Below are 24,162 nucleotides of genomic sequence, written 5' to 3' on the forward strand. Positions count from 1 at the left end.
TCCATTGCCGATCATCGCCTTGATGAAACCGAAACCAAAACCACCGTGATGAAACCGAATACGCAATGTTTCAGCCATGCTTCGGGCATGGGGCTTCATAGCTGTCATATCTCGCAGCTCAATTCTGGCGCTGCGGCGAAGGACGCGCTGATAATCGAGTTTGGCGCTGTTTCAGCCATGCTTCGGGCATAGGGCTTCATAGCTGTCATATCTTGCAGCTCAATTCCGGCGCTGCGGCGAAGGACGCGCTGATAATCGAGTTTGGCTCTCAATGGCGCCAATGTTCCACCACCATGTAACATTTCACGGTAGGTGCTCAAAACAACCAGCTTTATGTAAGTTCCCCATTTTTCATGCTCGGCACCCTTGACAACTGTTTACAGTGCACAACAAGGACAAAAAGGTACAACAGAACACGAACAACCGATAAGTGGAACCGTTGCAACTTTTCGTCCTTGTTGTTCTACGCTATAAACATTTGTCAGGAATGACCAACAACTGGCCCTTAGTGACTAGGCATCCTGCACATATGTCCATGCCTGCCATTGTGACTGTAAAGAAACGCTGTAATGAGTTTAGCACAGCGTGGATGAAGCAGTTGCAAAGACGTGTGGAACAAGAACGACTCCCCGAATTCTTGCCCGCAGAAAGTTGCCGCTTTCACCAACAGGCCTTGTCCGCTTTTGCTAGTAGACTAGTAAGAGTAAACACAGAAACGCTGTTGTCCAGACTTGAACTAAAAAAAAGTTTATTCGAAATGAGTTTTTTTTCCCGCACGGAAGGAGGGATGGGGAGACTATGAGAACAGCCAAAGACTCGCGCGGAAGAAGCGTTATCAAGCGGCAACATCAAAGCACACAAACGACAGAAGAGTTGGAGGGCAACGAAACACCGAGCCGTCTGCCACCCCCCGCGCCTCCCACCATGGATGGGGGAGACCAGGGGCGGCTGGAGAGCTCGGCAGTTAGCGCGGCAGCCAAACCAAAGCAGTCACCAACGTCGTCGCGGCGGGCAGGCTCCAACAGAGTACGCACGACATGCAGAGGAGACCTTCCGACACACCGGCGACTGCCGCGAAAATCAGAAAGCAACACAGGTGAGCCGTCCAAAGAAGGCGCGTATCAGCCAGCACGGCAGCCATTCGCAAATGTCGCGGTCTGGGATGGCTGGAAGGAGGTGACGACTTTCGTGCCGTAGTACTTCCGTTTGAGGGCGGTGTCTTTTGAATGAAAGGCAGCTGCACTGTACTTACACAAATGTATAACTGCTGCCATATACAGCCAGTTTTGTGTTTTTGAGTACACAGGAGGTTAAGTGGACACGGCAAATAAGACAAAAGATCTGATTGCTGCCACACTACTGACACCAATTCGAATACTGATGACTTCCAGCTCTGGTCTCTTCAGAGTTCCTTTATATTACCGGGGAATGTTCCATACAATCACTCTTGAAATCGGCACAATGCCAGACTTCTCTGGGCTGCCTGGCCATCAAGGTGTAGCCTTTTCTTTGCAATCCATGTGGCTGTGAGAAATGATTTTGTAAAGTCTGGGGATGCCAGAAACATGACTGTGCACTGCACCCAACCGTCTACAAATTGTCGAGAGGAACCGTCCAACTTGCACGCTCCCAGATCGCGACACTTCCGAGTCGGCAGAGACAGCGGCAAAGTACAGGCAAAAAAAAAAAAAAAAAAAGAAAAAGTGAAACAGGGCCACAAGGTGTGAGAGAACGTGGAGGAGGCAGCAGGGTCACAAAAGCAATCTTCTGTTCTCGTTCACTCCTCACTCTCGTTCGACGCTCCTCCGGCATTGGCGAAACAGAACGGGGCAGCAAAGCAGGTCGGGACATAACGAGATTCGATCACACATCGACAAATACCAACGCACCGGGGTCACAGGTTTTTTTTTCTCCTTCCACGCACCATTACTTTGAGAAACCGCTTCCATCATCGCACACGACTACACAGAACGGACTCTCCATCACAACAGGGCGTTCTCGAAAGAAATGCAGATGGTGTGAAGGCAGAGAGCAACATGGAAAGTTCAGAAAACAGCAGCGAGATGGTGCTGCACACACAGAGCAGAAGACAGCGTCGCGCAGCCCACTGGCAAGCAAGAAGAATCGTGGCGGCTAGGCCGCTCTGCACTTCTCAAAAAACTGAGTCCGCTCTCTTCTGGGGAGGAGCGAACGAGTGAAAACAGAGGAAAAAAAAAAGAGAACGCTTCCTTTTTTTGTTTAATTTGCACAAAAACCAGAAGGCAGAAAAAGTTTGTTCTCCCTTTAGTGCGAACTCGCTTTTTCCACTGCATTTGGTTTCTTTTCTTTCATCACAGTCTTTTGCTTGCTTAGTGGCGGGCCATTCAAAAAACACCTGCCTTTTTTTGTTTTGTTGCTGACATTGCATTTCTCGCGTAAAACGCAGATACACACGACGCACACATACACACACATGCGTGCGAGCGATCAGACTTGCATTGCTCGCCAAGGAGCTGCATCGTACTGCACGCTACTAGACGCTGCATTTTTGTCGCGCCACATCCTTAACTTCACCGTGCTACTACATCAACACACATCCAGTGCACAATGCAGGCACTACACTACCTAGGCCTCTACACCCAGACGCTCCCAAGTACACTTGAGTAAAAAACAAACACCCTTCCAAGCAACCATACTCTTTTTTTTTCCGGTGGGTTTCATTCAACAAAACAAGACGAGCGTTTTGAAAGACAAGGTTGTTACCAAGCACTAGAATGTGAACAGAATGTCCAGTAGAAGAAGACGACTTGACATGACTACGGCCGCGACCATCCTCCAAGTCCATACTGCTAACCCCTAGTAAAAGAAACGTAACCTAACTGAGCTCCCCTCCAGTGCACTGTGGCTTTAGCAAGTGGATAGGTCCCCTCCTCCCCAAACCCACACGGTTCGCTTTGTTGATCACTCTGCATTGGCACATTGGTCGACGGTCGGCCAAAAACTTCTAAAACGTCTACAACATACCTGCCATGCTTGTGCAGTTACGCAACAGCAAAAAGAAGAACAAAGAAAGAGACTACCATCAGATACTACGAACTAGAGCCAATAGCAAACGCTCTTGAACACACTCGACATTCATTCTATTCCCTTTCAGCACAACAGGCCCAGACAAGACAAAAATGCATGAGTGTTCACGTTGTCTGCAGACAGTCCAGTCAGCCACCACGAGTAAATGTGAAAAAGAGAGATCAAAAACTGGGCTCACACCCAGGAAGGAAAACAAAAACAAAAAAGGGGGATAAAGAGGAGGGCGGCCCGCTAGGGACCGACAAGAGAATCAACGCATCGTCACAGGACTAGATTGCAAAGTCTCTCCTCCTTCGAGACGCAACTTTCTACCACTCATACCCTGCATAGTGTCATCCAAAAAGGCAAGGGGCGGGAGGGGGGTGGAACTAGAAGAAACAACACAGCTACTAGAACGGTCCATTCAGCAGCAGTGCAACAAGATTAGATTAGGAGTCGAAAAAAACATTGGGCATCCAGGAAAAGGAAGCCGCATCGCTGGAATGAAAGTGCGAGCAGCCCCTCTCTTTCGCGCCACACAAACGCTGGCGACCATCGAAGGGCGACGCCTTCGAAGAAATACGAACTTGTACACCACTGTCTGCGATGACAAATAATAAAGGAAAGGAACCACCTTGCAGGGCTGCCGCGGCTATCACAGAATCTGGCCCAATAGGAACCACTTAACCAAGAAGAGAGAGGGGGAAACTCTTATTGCTCTTTCTTATACCTTAACCCTCGCTCGAACAACACAAAGAAAATATCTCCCCTTTTGCCAAGATCGCTACTTCATAAACCACACGGAAAAACAAGCCACGCCAGCAGGAAATGGCAGGCAACGAGACGAAAGAGGAAGCATCTTAGAAAAAGAGAAGAAATATGTCTGCCGAGTGCACTTTAGAAGTCTTGTATGTTAAAGGAACACTGAAGGGTAAGAAAGAAGTTGATCTGTATCAATATAACAGCGTGCTTCCGTTACAAATATGCCGCATTAGGTGACAGGGGCTCCATGATATGTTAGGAAAAGTAAAAGCAGGTGGCGCCATCGCAGCATTTGCTGCCGCACGATCTGCAACATCACAAACCTCGAAGGCCAAAGCTTGATAGCAGCCTCCGAATAAGGAAGTTAATGACCGTGAACATACGGAAAACACACACAATAACTTTTGGAAGGTATGCAGATACACCGGAACCTATGCAGTTACGATTCGTGCTTAAACAGTCCACATAGCGTAAAATGCCACGAAACCAGAGTGAACTGCTCAACATGTCTTGCGAATTTCCAAGTATGGAAGACAGATTCATTTATCCATAAATGTCCAATCTTTGCATGAAAACAACAACTTTGTGACTGTAATAAATTGCGGTACAATGAAAGTTACAAGCCAATTAGCCCTTCCAGGGAGTACCTGACAAACAGAAAACATAAGCCACCTTAAAACGTATTCCCAAAGATGCTACGCCATCCACAAGATCTCCAATCTGGTTTATAGGGAACAGAACTAGACAGAGAGAGAAGGAGGCACTGCTGCTCTTTGCGTTTTTCCCTACACTCGGGTCAACTGAAAAACCAGCCGGGGCGCAACGAACAAAAGGGCAACTGCCACTCCGTGGTGACTGTGCACACTACTCCGCAGACCACAATGACTTGCTACGAGAGACGCCTACCGACAGCACACTTCCTCACATTTTGTTTCATTTTCCTTCTTTGAGAAGACCAGCGAGCCGGACAAGGGCACGTGCACTGCTAACGCAGCGATCCCAGACACACACACAGACCTTCGAGAGAGAGAAAAAGACAGACACGCCAAGAAACGACAGCGGAAACCCTCGGAGGGAGCCTAGTTTTACTAGGACAGCCAACCACCAACCACGGCGATGCCAAAGAGGAGAGAAAGTCGAGAAAAGAAGAAAACAAAGTGCGTGTATGTATATGAAAGACGAAGAACGAACACTCTTGACACACAATTCTTTTCATTGCAGTGCGAACTCGCAGTTCACCCCCGATTTCTCCCCTCTCTCTTTCTCCTCCTCCTCTGTTTCTCCCCGTTTTGTTGCACAGACGCTGCCCTCAACTGCAGAGTCCCACATACGTATACAAAGACTTCTCCGCCCACCCGCACTCCTCCCAAGGCGGTCGAGAGGGGGAGTGGGCGGCACAACACTGGCGGCCCTGGCTTCGCACGTGACCGCAACAACGACGCAGTCCCAGTTGCCGGCACAACAAGACCACTCAGTCCACTCTCTCCTCCGCGGTCCACTGGCGACGCTCCTCTCCGTCGCACCGAGTGTAGCAGAAAAACCTGTCCGCCGTGGCAGCGCTAAGCGCACTCACTGCTACGTCGTCGTCACCACTGGGCGTTGCACAGACACATATTGCATTTCGGCGCCGCCTTCACGAGTCTCTTTTGCGCCTCGGCCCCACGCTTTTCTCCTGACCCCGTGCTCCCGTTTCTCCCCGCTTCCTGACTTCGGGACAGAAAGGAGAAGAGAAGAAAAAACTTAAAAACGAAACGGTCGGCGGCGTGTGTCCATCGAAAGCTTGAAGTGACCACGACAACATTCGTCACACCACCACCTCTCCCCTGGTAAAGAGCCCAGCAAAACATGACTGGTGAAATCACTGACCCGGCCCGCCCAAATGCACCTCGCCCATCGACTTCCCCGTCTCTTTTCTTTTTTTGTCTTCAAAGGCTGCGCCAGTATCATACAACCCACAGGTACAAAAATAACAGGGGAGCCGTCGGTCACAATACGGATTGCGCATGAAAACAAAAAAATTGTGGCATGAAATAGCAAAATAAAGGGATTGGGGGGAAGAGGGGCAGGTTGCACAAACAAGGTATTGAGTGATGAGCACTTTCATCAAGGGGGAAGCAAAAATAAACTAACAAAATACGATACATCAGTAACACATAGCAATGCCTGCAAGAAGGTGCAGGCAGAGAGAAAGAGAGGGAGAACTTTCAATGAGACTGCGGTTCAGTGAGCCGAAGGAGCCTCCGTAAAACGGGCAGAAGCGCAGAGGTCGTTGAGCAAGCGTAGAAAACATTCGCACGTCGTGTTCAATCGAAGTCGCTGGTGGTAGAGCGAGTATGCCGGGCGCCGCCTGTCGGGGAGGACCCAAAGAATGCTGGCAACAAATGAGGAAGAACTCTGCATGGCTCCACCGGACAGCACGAAAAACCCCGCAGACTCACCGAAAGTTCACCCCGCGGCAAAGAAGTCAAATCACGCATCAATTGGTGAAGAAGTTGCTCCGACACCCTCGCACCTGGAAGGCCACACGCACGATCCGCTCTCGCGCAACTCGCATCGCACGGGGGGCAACCGAGAGGTGCGACGGGATCGTCCGACAGGCAGCGCAGTAGGCGACTTCGCTTGAAAATAACCGAGAGGACACACATCAGTCTGAGCTCGCGCGTGTTTTCTACACTTTGCATCCTCAGCTCACGGTGTTTCGTGAGCATTTTTTGTTTTGTATCTCCGTCGCAGCCTACGGCGCGAGAGCTTCACGTGCGATGTGTGCATCCACAGTGCCCAAGAAGCATCCCAAAGTGCGGAGCAACTGGCAAAGAAACCTCCAAAAAGCGAAAAATTCACTGTCCTCAACTTTGTACTGTTCTCGCATGACCGTCACAAGCTGTTGGGAGTTGGGTGGGGGGGGGAGAAGGGACAGCAGGCGTGTAATGTGGAAGGAAGACGAAGGAACGACGGCTTTTGCTGTGCCTGCACGCCGCGCGCCCGGCAAAGCCGACACAGCCAAGCTCCTTCAATGACCGCCTTCTCCCTTCCACTGTCGCGGGACGTCACAGGAGGAACACATCGAGTGCAGAGGGTCTGTGAAACGTCACAGGTGCTGGACAGCTAAAGACACAGCTGAGATTGAGTGCATGGCTTACCCGGGTGCCAGAACAACACGACTCACACAGGCGAGACAAGGAGCCTAGCGGCTTTCAGCGAGTGCTTCACATAAAGAAATGGTGCTGACGCTACAGCCTTTCACAAGCAGCGAAATTGTGCTCGCCGAAGTAACTGTTCCAAAACGCTTTTTGAGGCAAGCTGAGTTGCGACACATCCCGGTTTCAATGACAAACTTCCAAACTAGCAACAGAGTGGCACGGCCGCTATGTTGTGACGCACACAATGTGTAGACTCACAGCATCGTTCAGTTTCTAAAACAATTGCGAGCACTTTACGTTACTCCGCTGACTTAACAAGGTTGTCCATTTGGCCGTGACGTCATGGTTTTTAAACTGTTTCCTTCAATGCAAGATGAGTGCCGCACGGCAACTCGAAATGTAACCCATACTCTAGCTCACAACCCTTCACTGTGAAAATGCGCTACTAAATCAATTACTAACAACTTTACACGCAAACTTGCCCAATGTGTGGCAGCTAATAAAGCTATCAATGGCAACCCTTCATTCCATGTGATGCTTCCTAACTTGCAAGCACAAAAAACAAAAAAACACTGCTTAAAAAATATTTTCACATGACTACTGAGTGCAAAATTACATAAACGAAAAACTCAATCAGAACTCATCACCGTGTTTTACTTCACAGAATGTGCTAGTAGATTAGTGTGAAACTGTAAGCTTAACATTTTTCTAGGAGAAGATTGGTTCCATTAAGCAAACAACTAATGCACAAGTCCCAGTATACCAGTTCAATGTTCAATGAATCAGTTCAATGTGAGTAGTGCTCTTCAAGAGCCAGACCTCAAGGCTAAATTAAACGCCAGCAAAACAAACCATGTCCCGCACAGAAACTTCGCAATCACTGCATCTCCAAGTTGAAATCGTTACATGTGCTAGACCAAATGAAAGAATTTAAATATTCCCACAAAACCTCCAAGTTATCCATTTCCCTGTGAGCTAGAGCGGAACCAGATGCTGGCACAAAACGTGCATTTTTTCCCCCTCGCTTTCTTTCCTCCAAAAGACTGCCTCTTCCCCGTTTCATTTCCTCCTCTTTCTGGATCCGAGCCTCATTAGCCAATCACAAGCTTTCAATCAGAGACCAATTACAGTGCAAGAGAAGTCACTGGAACAGCTTGGGGGGATATCACATCGACAGAATTACGCATTTCCATATTGCACAGACAGCTGCGATTACTTGAAACAGTCGCTTCACGTGACGATGTTCACTAAGTGAGCACGCTTTTAAAAACAACTCGCAAGAGCAAACGAGCAGACAAGAAATACTGGCAGCACATGGCAGAAAAACTGTGGTGAGATTTGGAACAAAACACAAACACAGAACAGCTGTCGCTGCCGTAAAACAAGAATTACTGGCAGTCAGTTTCACAGGAGTACTCTGAATGCTCTCTTCAGTATACAAGCTGGAATTTCTGGGAGCCGAGAGGCTTCCTGTAAAGCTCAGCTGCGAGCATCCAATAACGTCGCCTGCACTAGTCCACATGCCCTTATAAAAAGCCGTTAAGAAATTTTCTTTTTTGAATAAAACTGTATACAGCGCATGTTACCTTTTCAAACAGCTCAATACCTCAGCAGGGCATTAAGGCTGACCCAGCTAATAATGTTTGCCAGTGAAACAAGCCGCAACTGAAGTGAACAAAAACAGGAAACTTCAAAAATTGTCTGCCACGAAACAGGGAACAAAGCAAGAAGTGAAGCACACTGCACTACAGACAGGTGACTGACAATGAACCACACAAAACAATGAGATGCAATCTATATGTAAATATATATTTATATATATAATATGTATACATCTGAGGATATTTCTTATTCCCCTTGACCCCTTCCGCTCATTTCTTTATACCCACACTGACAGTGACATGAACACTGAGTTTAGCTACGACGGGAAACGTGGTCGAAAAACGTGGCAGTAACTTGCGTCACACGCCAGGCGAGATTTTAAAAGACTGACGCGGTGCGAAAAATAAACAGTGTCTCTGCGAGGCGGCAACCATGACAGAGGGGGAATTTATATACACAGAACAGAAATAGAACAGAGCCGACCGACTTCATAAGGAAAAACAGTAGCCCCGAAGGAAGAATTACAAAATGAGCTAGGACAACAAAGAGTAAAAAAAAAATGCTTGTGCAGTCCATTCTGAGATCGAAATGTACGTTTGCTGGACGAAACTAGACATGTCACGAGAGAGCACCATAGTGAACATCTGAAAGCACAGAAAACGAGGGCACAAGAAAGTTCGTGAAACGAAAGCATGCTCACGAGTCCTAAAAGATAAAAAAGAAAAAAAGAAAGAAAGAAAGGAAACAGGAAATTAGCTGACAACGACAAAGCTACGCGACGGATTGTGATGAGCCAAAGACATTTCCAGCACGAACGAAGCGTGCAACGGAGAGACGAAGAGCGCAGGAGACAAGAACCTAAAAGCACCGCAGCTTCCGAGTTATTGCAGCAGCGCATGGATCTCCTACAAGTTACGAGACAACAGCACGGAAGCACATGAATGCGCAGAGGATGAAACGCCAAACTAAAGGCTTGAGCGAAGGTGCTCGGCTAGCTCCCGCGTGTGGCCAGCAAGCAGTACGACGCGCAAGCAGTTGAGGTCTGAGCAATTTTTCCCAGTTTGATGCTTGAAGTCCCCAAGTTGTGGCAAAAGAAGCAAGCAATTCTAAATCAGCATCCTATTCCCCCCTAAATGCCTCAGCAATTGTAGCAGTGCTTTCACAAAACAGAGAGGATGCAACAATTTTCCAGACTAAGCGAAACTGTATGAAGTTTAAAAGGACCCTTTTAAGTGTAAACAAGACATTTTCTTCATATTTCAAGAAAATGTTTTAAGAACTGTTCCATGTTTCAACTGTTACAATATTAAAACAGCTATTAATGTTTCAATAAATATTACTAGAAAATATTTTTAAAATGTGTAGTGTAGTTCCTCAAACACGACGCATTTCTTTGCGCAAGGTTCAAGGCCCCGAAACCCCAAAAATGCTTCATTTGTGTGCACTCTTAGAACACAACTATGACTCTCACCCATTTGCATGATCTATGTGCTAAAATTTGAGGTACTATAAGCTACAGTTGCCACTACTTTGTGCCTGGCTGCTAACTTCTAGATTCCTTACATCTTTTTAAATGGTTCGTTCAAGCTGCGCACGCGTGACTGCGAACATTCTGCCCCGCCACACGCGGGTTCCAGCCCCATCAAGTGGACGTCGAGCTGCTAGAACGGAAGAGGGGGGAAGAGCTACACACTTGGAATTACCCTGGCACTTTTCAAAAAATATAGTTAACACGAGTGTTGAGGGGTGGGCAATGTTGTGACAGCGAAGAGGGGGGAAGAAAAAGAGAGGGAACGAAAGAACGATCACAGACGCCTTTTTTTTGTTTGTTTGTTCCACCAGCACACACAACAACACCTCGCGCAAATCGCGATTAAATTGCGGCAGACACAGGGACGAGAACCAAGCATCTCCTCACCACAAGAAAGGGACGAGCGCTCCCGACGCCAAACTGGGGGATAGAGATGCCGCACTGATTTGGCGAGTGTCACAGTGAGACGGCGCACCCGCGCAATGAGTGATCAAATGGTTCAGGGACCAGGATCGCAACGCACCTGGTCTCTTATCTGATTGCCCCGCTGAGAGAAGAAGCTCCCCACGTTTCTCGCCCCTATAAGCTCCTGTGTAAAACGTGCTTACCCCAGCACAAAGAGGCGTATGTTAGTGGTGGCCCCTTTGATTTTCAAAGACACCAGAGGACGTACTTAAAATAATTGAGGCCTTTGCACCATACAGTGAGCATGTCGACAGTGTAAAACCCGAAGAAACAGACAGCAAAAACAAAATGGGAGCCCGACACACGCTTGCAGGCATAGCAGCTGCCAACGCAGTGGCTGTGCTTGTCGGGTGGAGCACTGACCCAACGACAACGCAAAGAGGCAAAAGGGAGAGGACACAAAAACTGAGCTGGCTCGTTCAGAGACAAAAGGAAACGGGCGAAGGAGAGGAGTGAGGGCACATAGTCGTAGTTTGTACGGTCGTGGCGGTACTGGGCAGGGCGTCAGGCGGTGGCAGCACGGGGGTCAACCGAGAGGGCAAAGAACGAGGCCCCGCCCCCCTCGGGGAGAAGCACAGGCGAGTGGGGGAAGGGCGATTGTTGTTGAGCAGGCGCCTGTCGCCGCGGGAAGGCGCAGGCTTTTCCGGCGTGTCCGTGGTCGGCGCTCACTCGAGGAGCTGCGAGAAGTCCGGGTTGGCCGGTGAGTGGAACTGATCGGAGGAGCCCAGGTGTGGGGGGGCCTTGTCTGCGTCGGGCGAGGCAGCGCCGCTGTGCGGCTGGTGCTGCGGCGAGCCGGCACCCAGAAGGGCGAGCCGCGAAGCCAGCGGAGGGTGGTGCAGCGACGACGGGTAAGGAGGTGCCTGGAACCCGCCGTCGTAGTGGCGCGGATGCACCAACCAGCGCGGCGAATGCGGGGGTGGTGCTGGTGCCGGCGTCGGAGGCGCCGAATAGAAGGGCCGTGGCAGGTCGCTGCTGCCTGCGGCGGACGACGGGGGCCCCGGGGAGGCGTCCTCCGAGGGGCCCCGGCGCAGGTCGGGGCTCAGGGGCGTGGGCGGCCCGCTGCCCCGTGCGGGGGACTTGTCGCCGCCCGACGGGTGGTGGTGTGGCGGCTTGGGCGAGGCGCTCGGCGGCGGCTGGCTCTGCTGCTGGGCGGACGTGGAGGCGAGGGAGGCAAAGGCTGCGGCGGCGGCGGCCAGATGCGGCCGGTGAAGGAGACCCCCGGTGACAGCCTGGGTGGCGCGCGAGCCCCGGGAGCCGTAGCGCCGGGGCGGCAGCTGTCCCGTGTGACGCTGCATGTGCGTCTTGAGGTTCCCCTTCTGGGAGAACGTTTTGCCGCAGAGAGTACACGGAAAACGGTCCTCCTTGTTGTGCGTGCGCATGTGCGTCTGCATGTTGCCCTTCTGCGAGAAGCACTTGCCGCAGACGCCGCACGCGAAGGGCTTCTCCTTCGTGTGCACGCTCCGCACGTGGGTTTTCAGGTTTCCTTTCTGGGTAAAGCGCTTCCCACACGCCTCGCAGCCAAAGTCCTTCTCGCCCGTGTGGATCTTCATGTGGGTGTCCACGTTGCCCTTCTGCGTGAAGCTCTTGCCACACACCTGGCACGAGTAGGGCTTCTCGCCTGTGTGGATCATCATGTGCGTCTTGAGGTTGCCCTTCTGGGTGAAGTACTTGTGGCACACAGGACACAGGAACTGCTTTGTGGGCGGGGGTCGCGGTCGCGGCGCCCCGCCCCCCGGATGGTGGCTGTGGCTGTGGCCTCCGTGCCCCCCGTGGCCATTGGTGCGCTCCAGGAGTGACGTGGGCGTCAGTGCTGCCGGCACTGGCCCGCCCTGCTGCTGCGGGCCCGGGGGCTGCTGCTGCTGCTGCTGCTGTTGTTGCTGCTGTTGCTGCTGCTGTTGTTGTTGCTGCTGCTGCTGCTGCGTCGAAGAGCCCAGCAGTGGTCCCCCCTTGCGCTCACCCGGCGGCAGGCCCATGCCGGTGGCCACGCCGGCGCCCAGGGGCGGGGGGCCAGTGCCCCCAAGGCCGGCACCGCCGGGCCCGGTACCATGCGAGGGCCGCGGCTGGTCCCGCAGCGTGTTGCAGATGGTCAGGTACTTGTGACAGAGGTCGCACGGGTACGGCTTGTCCTTGGCGTCTGGGTGCGGGCACTTGTGGTGGTGTTCGGCCCCGCCCAGCGAGGACATCTTCTCCAGGTAGGAGGAGGCCGCGGCCAGCTGCGAGATGCCCGTGCCAAAGTGCAGCGGGTTCTTCTTGAGGAAGAGGTTGGTGAGGCTGGCCTGGTAGCCCGGCGGCCAGCTCTTCTGGCTGAGCGCCGCGGGGGGCCCCACCCACGAGTAGGCCCCGTTCTGCATGGCGGGGCCGCCGCCCCCGGGCCCCCCGCCACCGCCGCTGCTCGTCGGGGGGCCCCCGCCATAGCAGTCGCCGCCCACCCCCGACGGCGGCTGGCCTCCGCCGCCCAGCGACATGCGCCGCTCCAGGGGAAGCTCCAGGTTTCAGCCGGGGCGCCGCCTGCGAAGCGAGGCACCCACTCGGTAAACTCCACCGCGGCACAACTTCCACAGAACTTTATCTATCGCCTCCCTGGCCAGTGATAATTCTATTTAATAAGCGTACTGACACATGCGAGATAATTTTAGAAGTGCTTCCCACACTCGAAGGCCAGGACAAGGCGAAACGTGCCCTGCCGAAGGCAAAGGCCACTTGCCAAGCCGCCTGTAGATGTCACTTCTCCACACACACGGGAGCAATGCGTGGAAGGTGCCTTACCGCGCTTTCACCAGACGGGATAGAGCGCCGTGGAACGTCACCCGGCACACACTCGAGTCGGCCCATCATGCGAGTACTGACTATCGCCCTCCCCGTCACTGATGTGTCCCCTGAAGGATGCGAAGTACTCGCTCCACATAAAAGCGCACAATAAGAGCAACCAGGCCTACTCCTTGCACCCCAAGGAAAGTCTGGTGAGCACGTGGGAAGAATAAAAAAAAAAGGTTGGGGGGATACTAAGCAGCAGTTGCCCACTACTCACCGGTGGACGGCAGAGAGAGAGCGGTCCTCCACGAAGCACACGTCCTCAGCCACCCGGTGTTGTCCCCCTTTCCCCATGACTTCCCCTCGGCGGTGGACCGCCGCGGCCGCCGCTCTTGGAGACGATGCGCCGCCGCTGCTCCTCACTGCTCGTGCGGCCGCCGCCTCCTGCTCCTTATTGCGCTGCGAGAGCAAGGGGAGGGGACGCACGTCGGTCAGCTCCCTCTGCGCCTCCAGGAAGCACTGCTACCGCCACCAGCATCAAAAAAGGACCACGTGGGGTCAGTTGGGACAACTTTCCCGAAGTGTGGTAGAGTCGGACGAGATCGGAGCACCTGGCCTCGTGCGACCAGCAGCACAATTCTCAATAAACAGGATTTCACAGCTGGTGGGCTTAAAAGCCAACTCAACGTAAAAATAATACCACCTAATAGTACACAGAAATACAAAATACGCGCGCGACGCACGCGACGCAAACGGCTCGTCAAGATTGGCGGTTTCGGAGCCGAAACTGAACAAAAAAAGGCGGCCATTACCGGCGGCCGGACGTGACGTAGGTGATGGAACGGAAGTGGGCGCTTCAGTATCGGCTGCCGGTTACAGCAGCCTCCAAATGTGCGTGGCACCGTCGCATTTCGCATTGTGATTTAGGGAACTTCCGCAAAAGTTTCCCCAGGCTAATTGAGTTGGGCGCGATTCCGACATAGCGTCGCTATCAGAGATATTTTTGCATTAGAATAACCCCCGGAGTAGCAGTCATTGGCATCGCGAGTAGGAAAGCGGGTCCAGAATTAAAAAGCTACTGGCTCGTCCGGTATCGAAAAGGAGCTTTGCTTAGCCGGCGCTCAGCTATCGTCTTCGCTCTTTCTGAAAAGAACAAACCACGCAAGGGCGGACATCAGCCACTAATTATTTTTGCTGTGTCACTACGTGCAAACAGGTTTGTGAATATCGGCCCAGTATTGTTCACCTCGCGGCACATTCAGGATTGAATTGGTAAAATTGGTCTGAAACAATGCCAGCTTCCACAGCTAGACGATGCGCTGAAACACAGAAAAAGTTACCTATCCACCGCAATTTTCTACTTTCACCAGATACGCGCGGTTGATAACATTTTACTTTCAAGTGAACTAAGTCTAACACTAAAAAATTAAGTACTTTATTTGGGGATTTAAAAAGACATGCAGTTTATCGTTTAGGAAAGGAGCACTTTCGTTAGCGTTCGCACGTCGCGAAGACGGCGGCCGGTCTTTGTGCGGATGTATGTGTTACCACGAGCAAGGCTGATTTTGTCGCATAAATCTTTATACCAGCGCGTATAACAACTCTGTTAGGTCGTCAAACTTTTGGAGAGGTCTAAGAGGTGGAAGTGGCCTTGGGCCAGCCCAAATACGACATGCAGGAGTGCAAGTGGTCAAGAAACTTCTAAAGGATCCTTTTTTTTTTTCTGTGACAGATTCAATAGGAGTAATAAATGTAAAGACATGTGCGCGTTTCGCGCTATCTTTTGTAGTAAAAACGTTAATTTCAAGAAATTTCAAGTAAAAAAAGTTCTGCTATATTTCCAAAACAATCGCAAGAGCGCGTACTGTTTGTAAGCTGTTCATCTCTTTTACTGTATTAAAAAAAAATCGCGCATATTGTTACATATTCGTTTAGTTTTAAACGTGTGATGGCGACGGCGGTACGAAACCCGCTTTGAAAACCGGTTTGGCTGCCGGAAGACCTCCGGATTGGCCTCGCGTCCAATCCGCCGCGCCGCGAGGAAAACTGGATTGCGCAGACTCACATGTGACTGACATTCCTCTACTCTCAAATGTAACAACCTACGTTTATGCGGATGATACAGCGTTTTTTGCGGCCGCAGTCGACATTCATTCGCTATATGACCGTTTGCAGGCCTATTTACCTCTCTTGGAGACATGGCTTGATAGCATTTCATTTAACGTTAAATGTGTCGAAGAGTACTCTACTTGTCTTCTTAGTTGCAGGAACAGTTTTAATTTCTCTTGCTTACAAAAATCGAATCATTCCGCAGGTGGATTCGCTGAAGTATCTTGGTGTTACATACACGTCTGCTCTTGATTGGCATACACATATTAACGCATCAGTCACAAAAGCGGAGAGAGCATTTGGTCGCATGAAAAGGCTATGTGGGAAACGAGCAGGAATGCATCGGGACACATTTTTGCTGTTGTACCGATCCTATTGTCCGGCCAGTCATGGAGTTTGGATGCGTCTTGTTTTGCAGTTGCCCTATCAGTAAACTGCGACCGTTATACCTGTTGGAGAGGCGCATTCTTCGGTTTTGCCTCGGCCTCCCCCGGTTCGTCTCGAACCGAGTTCTGTACTTAGAGGCACGCATTCCCGAACTCAGGGTTCGATTTGACTTGCTGACGGTTCAAACTTACCTCCGCATGTACGAAGCCCCCTCTGGAGCTTCCAAGGCTGTATTTGTGATCCGAGTTTATTTTTTACATCTCCGTGGCCTAAACGTATTTCCCCCCAAGTGCTATTCGTTCAATCATGCCTGGATTGTATTTCTGTTAAGCTATATGAAGTTATTCCGGTATCCACAATTGAGCAAGAAACTGAGTTTTTCTTTCAAAACCCCTTCCCTTCGAAGTTCGGCTGAAAACTTCTCCCACGCTCGCTATTAGCCGCTATTTTGAACGAATACTTATCCATGTATCCTGCTTCTTTTGTGATTTGTACTGATGCATCTCAAAATGGCGAGAAAGCTGGAACAGGTATTTTTTCACAATCTCTAGATTGGAGCTATTCGCTACGAATCCCGGATTACAGACCCGTTTTTATGGCCGGATGTTTAGCAATAGCTCTTGCTCTATGCAAAGTACCGCAGCATGTATAAAAGATCATCATATTATCCGATTCGATGGCAGTTATATCGGCATTAACTTCCTCTTCCGACTCTCCATTGTACCGCACACTATGATTGTTCCAAGGCACGTGAAGGAGGTACGCTTGTCTTGGGTCCCTGGCCATGCGGACATCAGGGGCAACGAGCTAGCGGACCATTTTAGCTAACCTCGCTGTCACAGCTCCCATTCAAGTCGGTATACCTAATCTGGCTCTATTTGCATTTTCAAGGTTAAGACGATATTGGCATTTAGACGCTACTCGTTCAGATTTACTTTTGTCATTTGAAGACTACCAACTAATTCGGGTGGAATGTTCATTTCTGTGGTTCTCAGCAATGCGAGGTGACCTTCACCGAGCAGCGCTGCAGGATTCCAAGGCTTAATTTCTATCTGTTGATATCAGGACTTTCACCTACGGAACTATGCGTGCGGTGCCAGGTCCCTGAAACAATCGAACATTTTTTTCTCGACTGCCGCCGTTTCTCAACAGCTAGACAACTGCTTTTGAAGGACCCGATTGAGCGGTTGGGGTTGACTTTTTTTATTCCATTTATGTTATCCATTGGCGCATCAAATTTGGAGTTGGCAAAAAGGGATATATATATATATATATATATATATATATATATATATATATATATATATATATATATATATATATATATATATATATATATATATATAATTGCATTCAAAACTTTATTCCTGCTTCAGGTCGTTTGAATTGCTGAAGGGTGCTGGTGCTAATTATTGGGTAATTCGGTTTTTTTTTTCATAACTAAGTTTCCTTTTACAGCCTCTTTCCGGAAATAATTTAGTATTTTGAAGTCCCCACGTATTTCAACAACCGATTTAGCCCTGGCCAATCCCCCCTTGTGGGTACGTCCAAAATCTTTGAGGACATCATCATCATCATCGTCATGTGTGTGCCGCTTCAGACGACACCGCTGCGGCCACAGCATCAAGATTGAGCTTGTGGTGCAAGGATTTGGTGGCGAACGTACAGTAACGAATGAGCGAAAGCTTAAACAAAACGACAGCGGCAATTTATGGGAATCTCTATTTTCCACGTCCATATGCAAGGCTGCTACGCGGAGGAGAAATTAGCTAAAATAGCCGCTCCTGCGGTGCGTAAACTTTTCTCACGACTGCGGACGAAGACTTTTCCACACTGCAGCACAACTGCGGTAGAAACTGAAGCAAAGAACAGGGATCCCAGAAATTTGTTTTTGATGAACTAAGCTTCCAAACGAACCTTTCAGGTAATAACTGTGCCCCACTGCTTCCACTTCCATGAAAAAGAAATGGGATTCAGACCTGTTCGCTGTTAAAAAAAAAAAAGTAATCCAACCTCCAGCAGGCACACATGTAATGAATGATTCGCGCTTACCACGTCTTCCACAAACTAAAAAACAAAGAAAAACGTTAGAACTTTCTGAAACGCGAAAGCCGGCCATTTTTCCGGGCTCGAAAACGCCCGAATAATTATACTCTCTCAAATTTCCAGACACAAACTTAATTATTACAACTAGAACCAACGAGCGGAACTCATTAGTCAAAGTTTTTTTTTTAAAGTTTGGTTAATCACACAAATCGCCAATGGTAATAAGAGTGTGTGTGTCCTCGACGGCGCTCGATCTAGTAAGCTCACGTTTAGAACTGTATGCATGCAAATTTGTATACGAGTAAAAATATTCACAATGTACCGCACGTGGCAGTGATTACACACCAATCTTTCAAGGAGAGAGGCAACACCACATACGCGAATTGAATACACTGAAAATAGCAAGCAATCGCGTTCTTTAACCGGAAGTAGTTTTTGGTTAGCGGGAGGCACTAAATACAATAAAATAAAAATAATTAACCAAACCTTGGGAAGTAGTCAGGTGAGCGGCCGCAGTGCCTATTAAATTGTATAGCAGAGCGGTTGATGTTTTTATTTTCTTTTTCATCACGATGCGTTTTACGTAGTTATATTTTCTATTCAGGCAATAACAAGAACACGCCGGCAGTTCTGCCAAGCTGATTTACCGGTTTCCGCCTCGGCTCCCAAGTTAGCAGTTAAAGGAGCCATGAAGAGAAAACAAAAGTTTGTTTTATTCGAAAGATTAGGTGTTTCATAGTACCCCAAGCGCTTTCCCGGAAGCAAATGATGCTTTATTCACTGATAAATAAGGCAATTTAAGCCAAAATTTTAAATCTCCCGCTAAAATTGAACATTCCGTGACGTGTACAATGGCGTCATAGAGCCGGTCCATGAAACAGATACTTAGTATGTCGACTCCATATAGCACCCACACGCGGGAGTCGATCGAGACGGCGGCCATTTTAAAAATACTAGTAAAACCTAGTGCACCCGCAGCCCTAGTCATGGAATCGCCTGATCCGGAGAACAAAACTCTCGCCGAGGAGCTCGGGCTTGCATTTAACAACCTCACACCACAAAAACGCTCAATGCTTCTAAGTGCACGAGCGGCAAGAGTTGTGGGATACGCGGTGGACGGGAAAGCGACCATTCCGCGATAGCCACAACAGACGAACGCCCAGCCGTCGGCACCGCTGCCTCGTCAGCCCCGTCGCGACGGACGAATATAGACTGGTACGTATGTGCCGTATTTTGATTACGGTTAATAATAGTTCAATTTCAGTAGCAGTATCACTTATGCCAGTTGGCCGGTGTCGTGTATGGAAAGCCGTTCGCGCGAGCTCTCTGCTTCGACCAGAAAGATACGAGCGTCAATGCGCGGTGTTTGCGGCATTTTTTTCCCCAAGGTCAGAGCGATTTGACGAAGTCGGCAACGAGCGCCAGCATGTTCCAGGAGTGAGCTAACGTAAGGGTCCCTGCCGTAACTGAACAAACTGAAGTTTTCAGTGGTTGTAAACTGGAAACGAGCTCGTAACGACAGCAGCAAACCAACACCATTCGAAACTTACGCGACGACTGGCACTATCTCGTCGCTTCTTGCTGTTCCTTACTCCCCTCGTTTCTATTTTTACCTTTGCTGGTTGGCGATATGACGGCCAACCTCCTGTGAAGGGATTACGATACGAAGCAAGGTCGCGGCTGTGCGTGCTGGAACGGTTCGTTGGCCCCGAAGAGCCTCGAACCCGAAAATTCGTCTGCGCGACGGCGAGATGTCGAGCTCGGCCGGCGCGCTAGTTTCGTACGCATTGGCGCACACGCTTGCGAGTTCGTTCGGACCTTCAACCGCTTACTCCACCGTTCTTTGTCATAAAAAGAATGTGCAGTATGTTTCACGGGCATTTAGCTCGCTATGCAAGCTGTAAGCCCTGCCTAACATGCGTTTGCTTTTGCCGGCCTTCGCCAATCGCAGAGCTTAGCCCATGTGACGGCATAGGTTCTGTTGCGGGAAATGAGCTGGTGGGTCGCATGACCATTCCCGTTTTTCCTAATTATGTAGCTTATTTGAGCGAAGTTTGCGTTTTAAGTGGTGTCGTTATGGTTCTAACGAGGCAATCTTTCGAATGAACCAAACTTGTGTTTTCTCTTCATGGCTCCTTTAAGTACTAGTTCGTTACTTCAGTCTGCAGTAGCTAACCACCAGCAACTAAAGTATGCGGACTATTTTACGAAACGGCGAGATGTTTTTCCAAAGACGAGATTCTTTCTTTGGCTGCCCAAACACAAAAATTTGGTCTGTCACTCGATTCGGCCGCCCGGACAAAGTGAAAGAATGCCTGAACCCAACGCAAATTACAGTGTTTCAGCTAACTTTCGCCAGAGTTTAAAAATATGCCGATGCACTCTAAGACCGCGCGTTGCTCACTTTCATACGTAGCGTGTCACGCTATTTTTTGTATTTTGCTTAATTAGATAATTAATCAATTTTAATTAGTCAACTTATGAACCAACAAATCTAGGCAAAAAATCCCAATTATAAAGTTGCAGAACGGTTTGCAAAACGTCCGAATAAACAGTTTCTGTCTTTCTATCTATCAAGTATTACTGTTTTTCAGCTTACTGGGGTTGCCCGCGAAAAAAAAAAAAAAGACACCACGTGACATGCCGGCTTGCGCGTCTTGATTGCAGTGCTCCCAAACGTTCCGCGCACAAACAGCCATATGCGCGTTGCCGATTAAAAAGACGACAGGGCAGCAACGTACGAGTTGGCCGTGCCATTTACACAACGATGCGCTTCTCTCGCGACAGTTCGTCATAGCGATAAGCAGGCGCAGCGGTAATCGCTTGTGCTGCCCGAAGCAACAGATTCGTCATCTGCCCTGTCACTTTTTACGCAGCTGCGCACTGATGATAGTTTGTAGGCTGAACGTTTGGGAGCACTGCAATCACGGCGCGCAAACGGGCATGTCACGTGGTGTTTCTTTGATTGATTGTAGGGATTAACGCTCCGACGCTCCGCAGGTGATGAGGCGCGCCGTAGTGGAAGGCTCCGGATTAATTTGACCATCTGTGGATCTTTAACGTGCGCCGAAATCTCGTACACACGGGCGTTTTTCCTTTTCGCCTCCATCAGAAAGGCCCTGGCCGCCGCGGCCGTGAATCAAACCCCGTCCTCGCGCTCAGCAGCGCAAGTGGTGTTTTTTGCATTTCGCGGGCATTTTCAGTAAGCTGAAAAACACTAATACTGAATACACAGAAAGACAGAATCTGTTTATTCGGACGTTTTGCGAACCACTCTGGAACTTTCTAACTAGAATTTTTTGGCTAGCTTCGTTGACTCAGAACTTGGCTAATTAAAATGGACTAGTTATCTGCTTAAGCCACATATAAAAATAGCGTGCGTAACTACATGCAAAAGTGAGCAACATGCATTTGGTAGCGTCGTCGTAGAGTGCATACGCATATTGTTAAACGCTGGCTAAGTTAACTGGAACACCCTACAGCTTGTATTCACTGGCGAGGCGCGCATGCAGGCAACAATGCGAGTGCGCCGCCACTGGTTACGTCGGTCTCCGCGGGATGGCGGTACTTGTCCGTGCTAAGCATGTGGAATTAAGGAGTCCGAAGCCACTGGAATGAAAGGATAACTGAATTGTTTTATGCTACTAACATGGCGTCCGAAAGTTCCTCTTTTTTTTTTCTCCTTCTGTCGGAGCTTCCCCGTGATTCATACCCTTCTTCATAAAAATGCAACAAAGCACATGATTTATGTTGGACGCTTCAAAATTTACCCCACGTAACGCAAAGTAATGCCTTCACTCCAATGTGAGTGCGATGAATAACACTTCTGTTGACACCCCCCCTTTGAGAATCGGGTTGAAACGGAGCAGACGACGCAGTGGCAAAAGCCGCGCCATGTCCGTGGCCGTTTCCAGTGTTGCCAAGCGAAGAAATTGACAGCTAAACTTTTCAACGAATACCACCGGACCGTTACCAGCTACTAGAACTGCTGCCATAGCTCATACACGTCCGCATCAGTGCAAAGGAAACATCAGGCAAATTTGAGGCAGATACTCAGCACGTTATCTATGGATTAATTTTTACGGTAGCAAATAAAAAAAAAAAACTGCGCGTTCAAAACGACGCCGTAAAAAGGCGAGTCAAAAGCGAGCATCAGGAAAGAAAGATTTCGGCACGCGCTGCTACAAGCAGGACCAAAAACAAGAGACAAAAAATGCGCACAATGTCGAAAATTGGATTGGACCGGATTGCATTAGATTGAAAACTAGAATGAGAGTTTCAGTGCACAGTGTAGGCCTAGCTCTGTAGATAGCATACTGATGATGAGCACATTGTACAAAACAGATGCCATTCAAACATCCAAAACGACGAAGGCAACCGCAGTCAAGAAAAAAAAAAAAGAGCAGAGAGACAAATGCACCTACAAAGACTTCAGCAAACCTGCGCGCCATTCGCGTCACCAGGAAGGAAAGAAACATCAGCAAAACGCTGAGCCTTCATAGTAAACCTATGCTTCACTATATCCCTCAAAACACGCAGTCTAAAGCGAAATGGCGACACTATAAAGCGAAACTACCGCCGAAAGGGGGGAGACACGGTTCTCGTTCATAACACCAGGCTGGAGTGAAAGGGCTTGGCACGCATGCGCAAACTAGGAGGGGGAGGAGGCGGGGAGCAAGCCATCGCATAGAAAATCTCCAAACCACTCGGAGAGCTGAGAGTGGTCTGCGAGACCAGAAAAAAGGTGCAAAACACCGAGCCTGTGTGGCCAGACGACCACAACCTCAAACAAAGCGGTGCAGGATGAGGAGTGTGCTCGTCCGAGCACAGAGAGCGTAGGAAAATAATAGATATGCGCGCAGACGGCAGCTGCACATGCGCGCACCACACAAACGAGAAAGATAGCAAGGCAAATACGCCTGCCGGTTTCCGCAAACAGAACCCCCCCCCCCCCCCCCCCCCCCGCGCCGAAGCCCATAGAATGGGCAAAAGGCGTCGCGGACAGCCTCAAAGCACGGAACACGAGTCTGCTCTGTCCTCCCCGAAAGCTGCGTTCTGCTTCCTGCAGCCAGGAGTGCGTGGAACCCAGCACGCAGACCTGTTCAGCATATCGTGACGGCGACCCTTTATTTTCAAGTGCTAGCCTCATCACCGACGTAACCAAATCAACTCTGGGGTTTTAAAAAAAAAAACTCGCAGCCTTCACGAAGCACTACTTCTACAGCCGCTGGTGACTCACACAACCCCCATTTCCCCGCAAACGACTCAACCAACGCCTCGTTATCGTGCATCAATTTATGGGTGGCGGGAGAACAGGCAAATGCACCCAACCGAGGGGCTCAAATAGCGGGCGCACCTCAACAGACGACATACCAGCAACATACTGTAGCAAACAGTCTTGGCATGCGCTGGGAACTTTAGTGTGAATACTGCGCATTTGATTGATTGATTGATTGGTTGATTGATTGTAATGTTTAACCCACCGACGCAACGCAGGGCTCCGGATTAATTTTGACCACCTGGGATCTTTAACGTGCGTCGAAATCTCGAACACACGGGCGTTTTTGCTTTTCGCCTCCATCAGAAAAGCGGCCGTCTCGACCAGGAATCGAACCCGCGTCCTCGTGCTCAGTAGCACAACGCCTTAGAATACTGCGCATTTGACAAATCGGCCTATTCTCCCATGCCTTCCGAATCGTATCAATCATTTCGAATACGGCAGCAATCGAAGCGGCCTATTTTAGAACAGACATGTTTTCGCTAGAGCTGCGCCGATTTGGGACCTGCGGAACCCGAGCCGTACTTGCCCCATTTTGCACAGATAAGGGAGTTCGACTGCCCGTATCACAGAATGGCGCGACCCAACTTCTGTCAACGCTAATCGACCCCCGGCCTCTTCAATGTCAATTTATTCGCTCACCCATACACACACGTTCACAGGAATAATGAGTTCGTTAATTTACACATTAAACATACCCAATCCCCAGTGGGGAGTCTAACATCTCTTTTATATGTCCCCCTTTAGGAGATACGTCCCTTTTAGGGGATGCCCCTCTTGGGGGCCAAGCCCCTTAGGGGTTGGGGCTGTTGACGTCTCCTGTCGTCGTCGTAATCGTCGTCTCATGTAGTCACGGCACTAAAACACCGGGAACTCGTTTACGCTTCGCGCTAGAACGCTTCGTGCTTCAAAGACACCAGACTTTTACAGCAAAGCTGTGTACCTCTAGCCCCCAACGGTTTCATCTCCGTTGGCAAAAACGCCCAGGCGCCACGAATACACTTACTACACTGCACGCTTCGCCCCTCACTCGGTTTCGCGTTAGT

The 24,162-nt window shown here is 49.7% G+C and overlaps 1 protein-coding gene across 1 annotated transcript in view; it reads right to left on the reverse strand.

The window, feature by feature from the left end:
• Nucleotides 1-721: 721 nt before the first annotated feature.
• The window catches only part of LOC144145918 (uncharacterized), a 91,951-nt gene continuing 68,510 nt past the window's right edge, over nt 722-24,162 (reverse strand). The window contains exons 2-3 of the mRNA XM_077677765.1: nt 13,574-13,755; nt 722-13,053 (exon numbers count right to left, since the gene is read on the reverse strand). Coding sequence (XP_077533891.1) covers nt 11,211-13,010 — 1,800 coding nt within the window. The 5' untranslated portion in view covers nt 13,011-13,053; nt 13,574-13,755 and the 3' untranslated portion in view covers nt 722-11,210. The remainder of the gene's footprint in view (nt 13,054-13,573; nt 13,756-24,162) is intronic.

This window comes from Haemaphysalis longicornis, unplaced genomic scaffold (genome assembly GCF_048455015.1).
Source record: "Haemaphysalis longicornis isolate Haplotype H1 unplaced genomic scaffold, Haemaphysalis longicornis Haplotype H1 scaffold_7, whole genome shotgun sequence".
Taxonomy (NCBI): Eukaryota; Metazoa; Arthropoda; class Arachnida; order Ixodida; family Ixodidae; genus Haemaphysalis; species Haemaphysalis longicornis.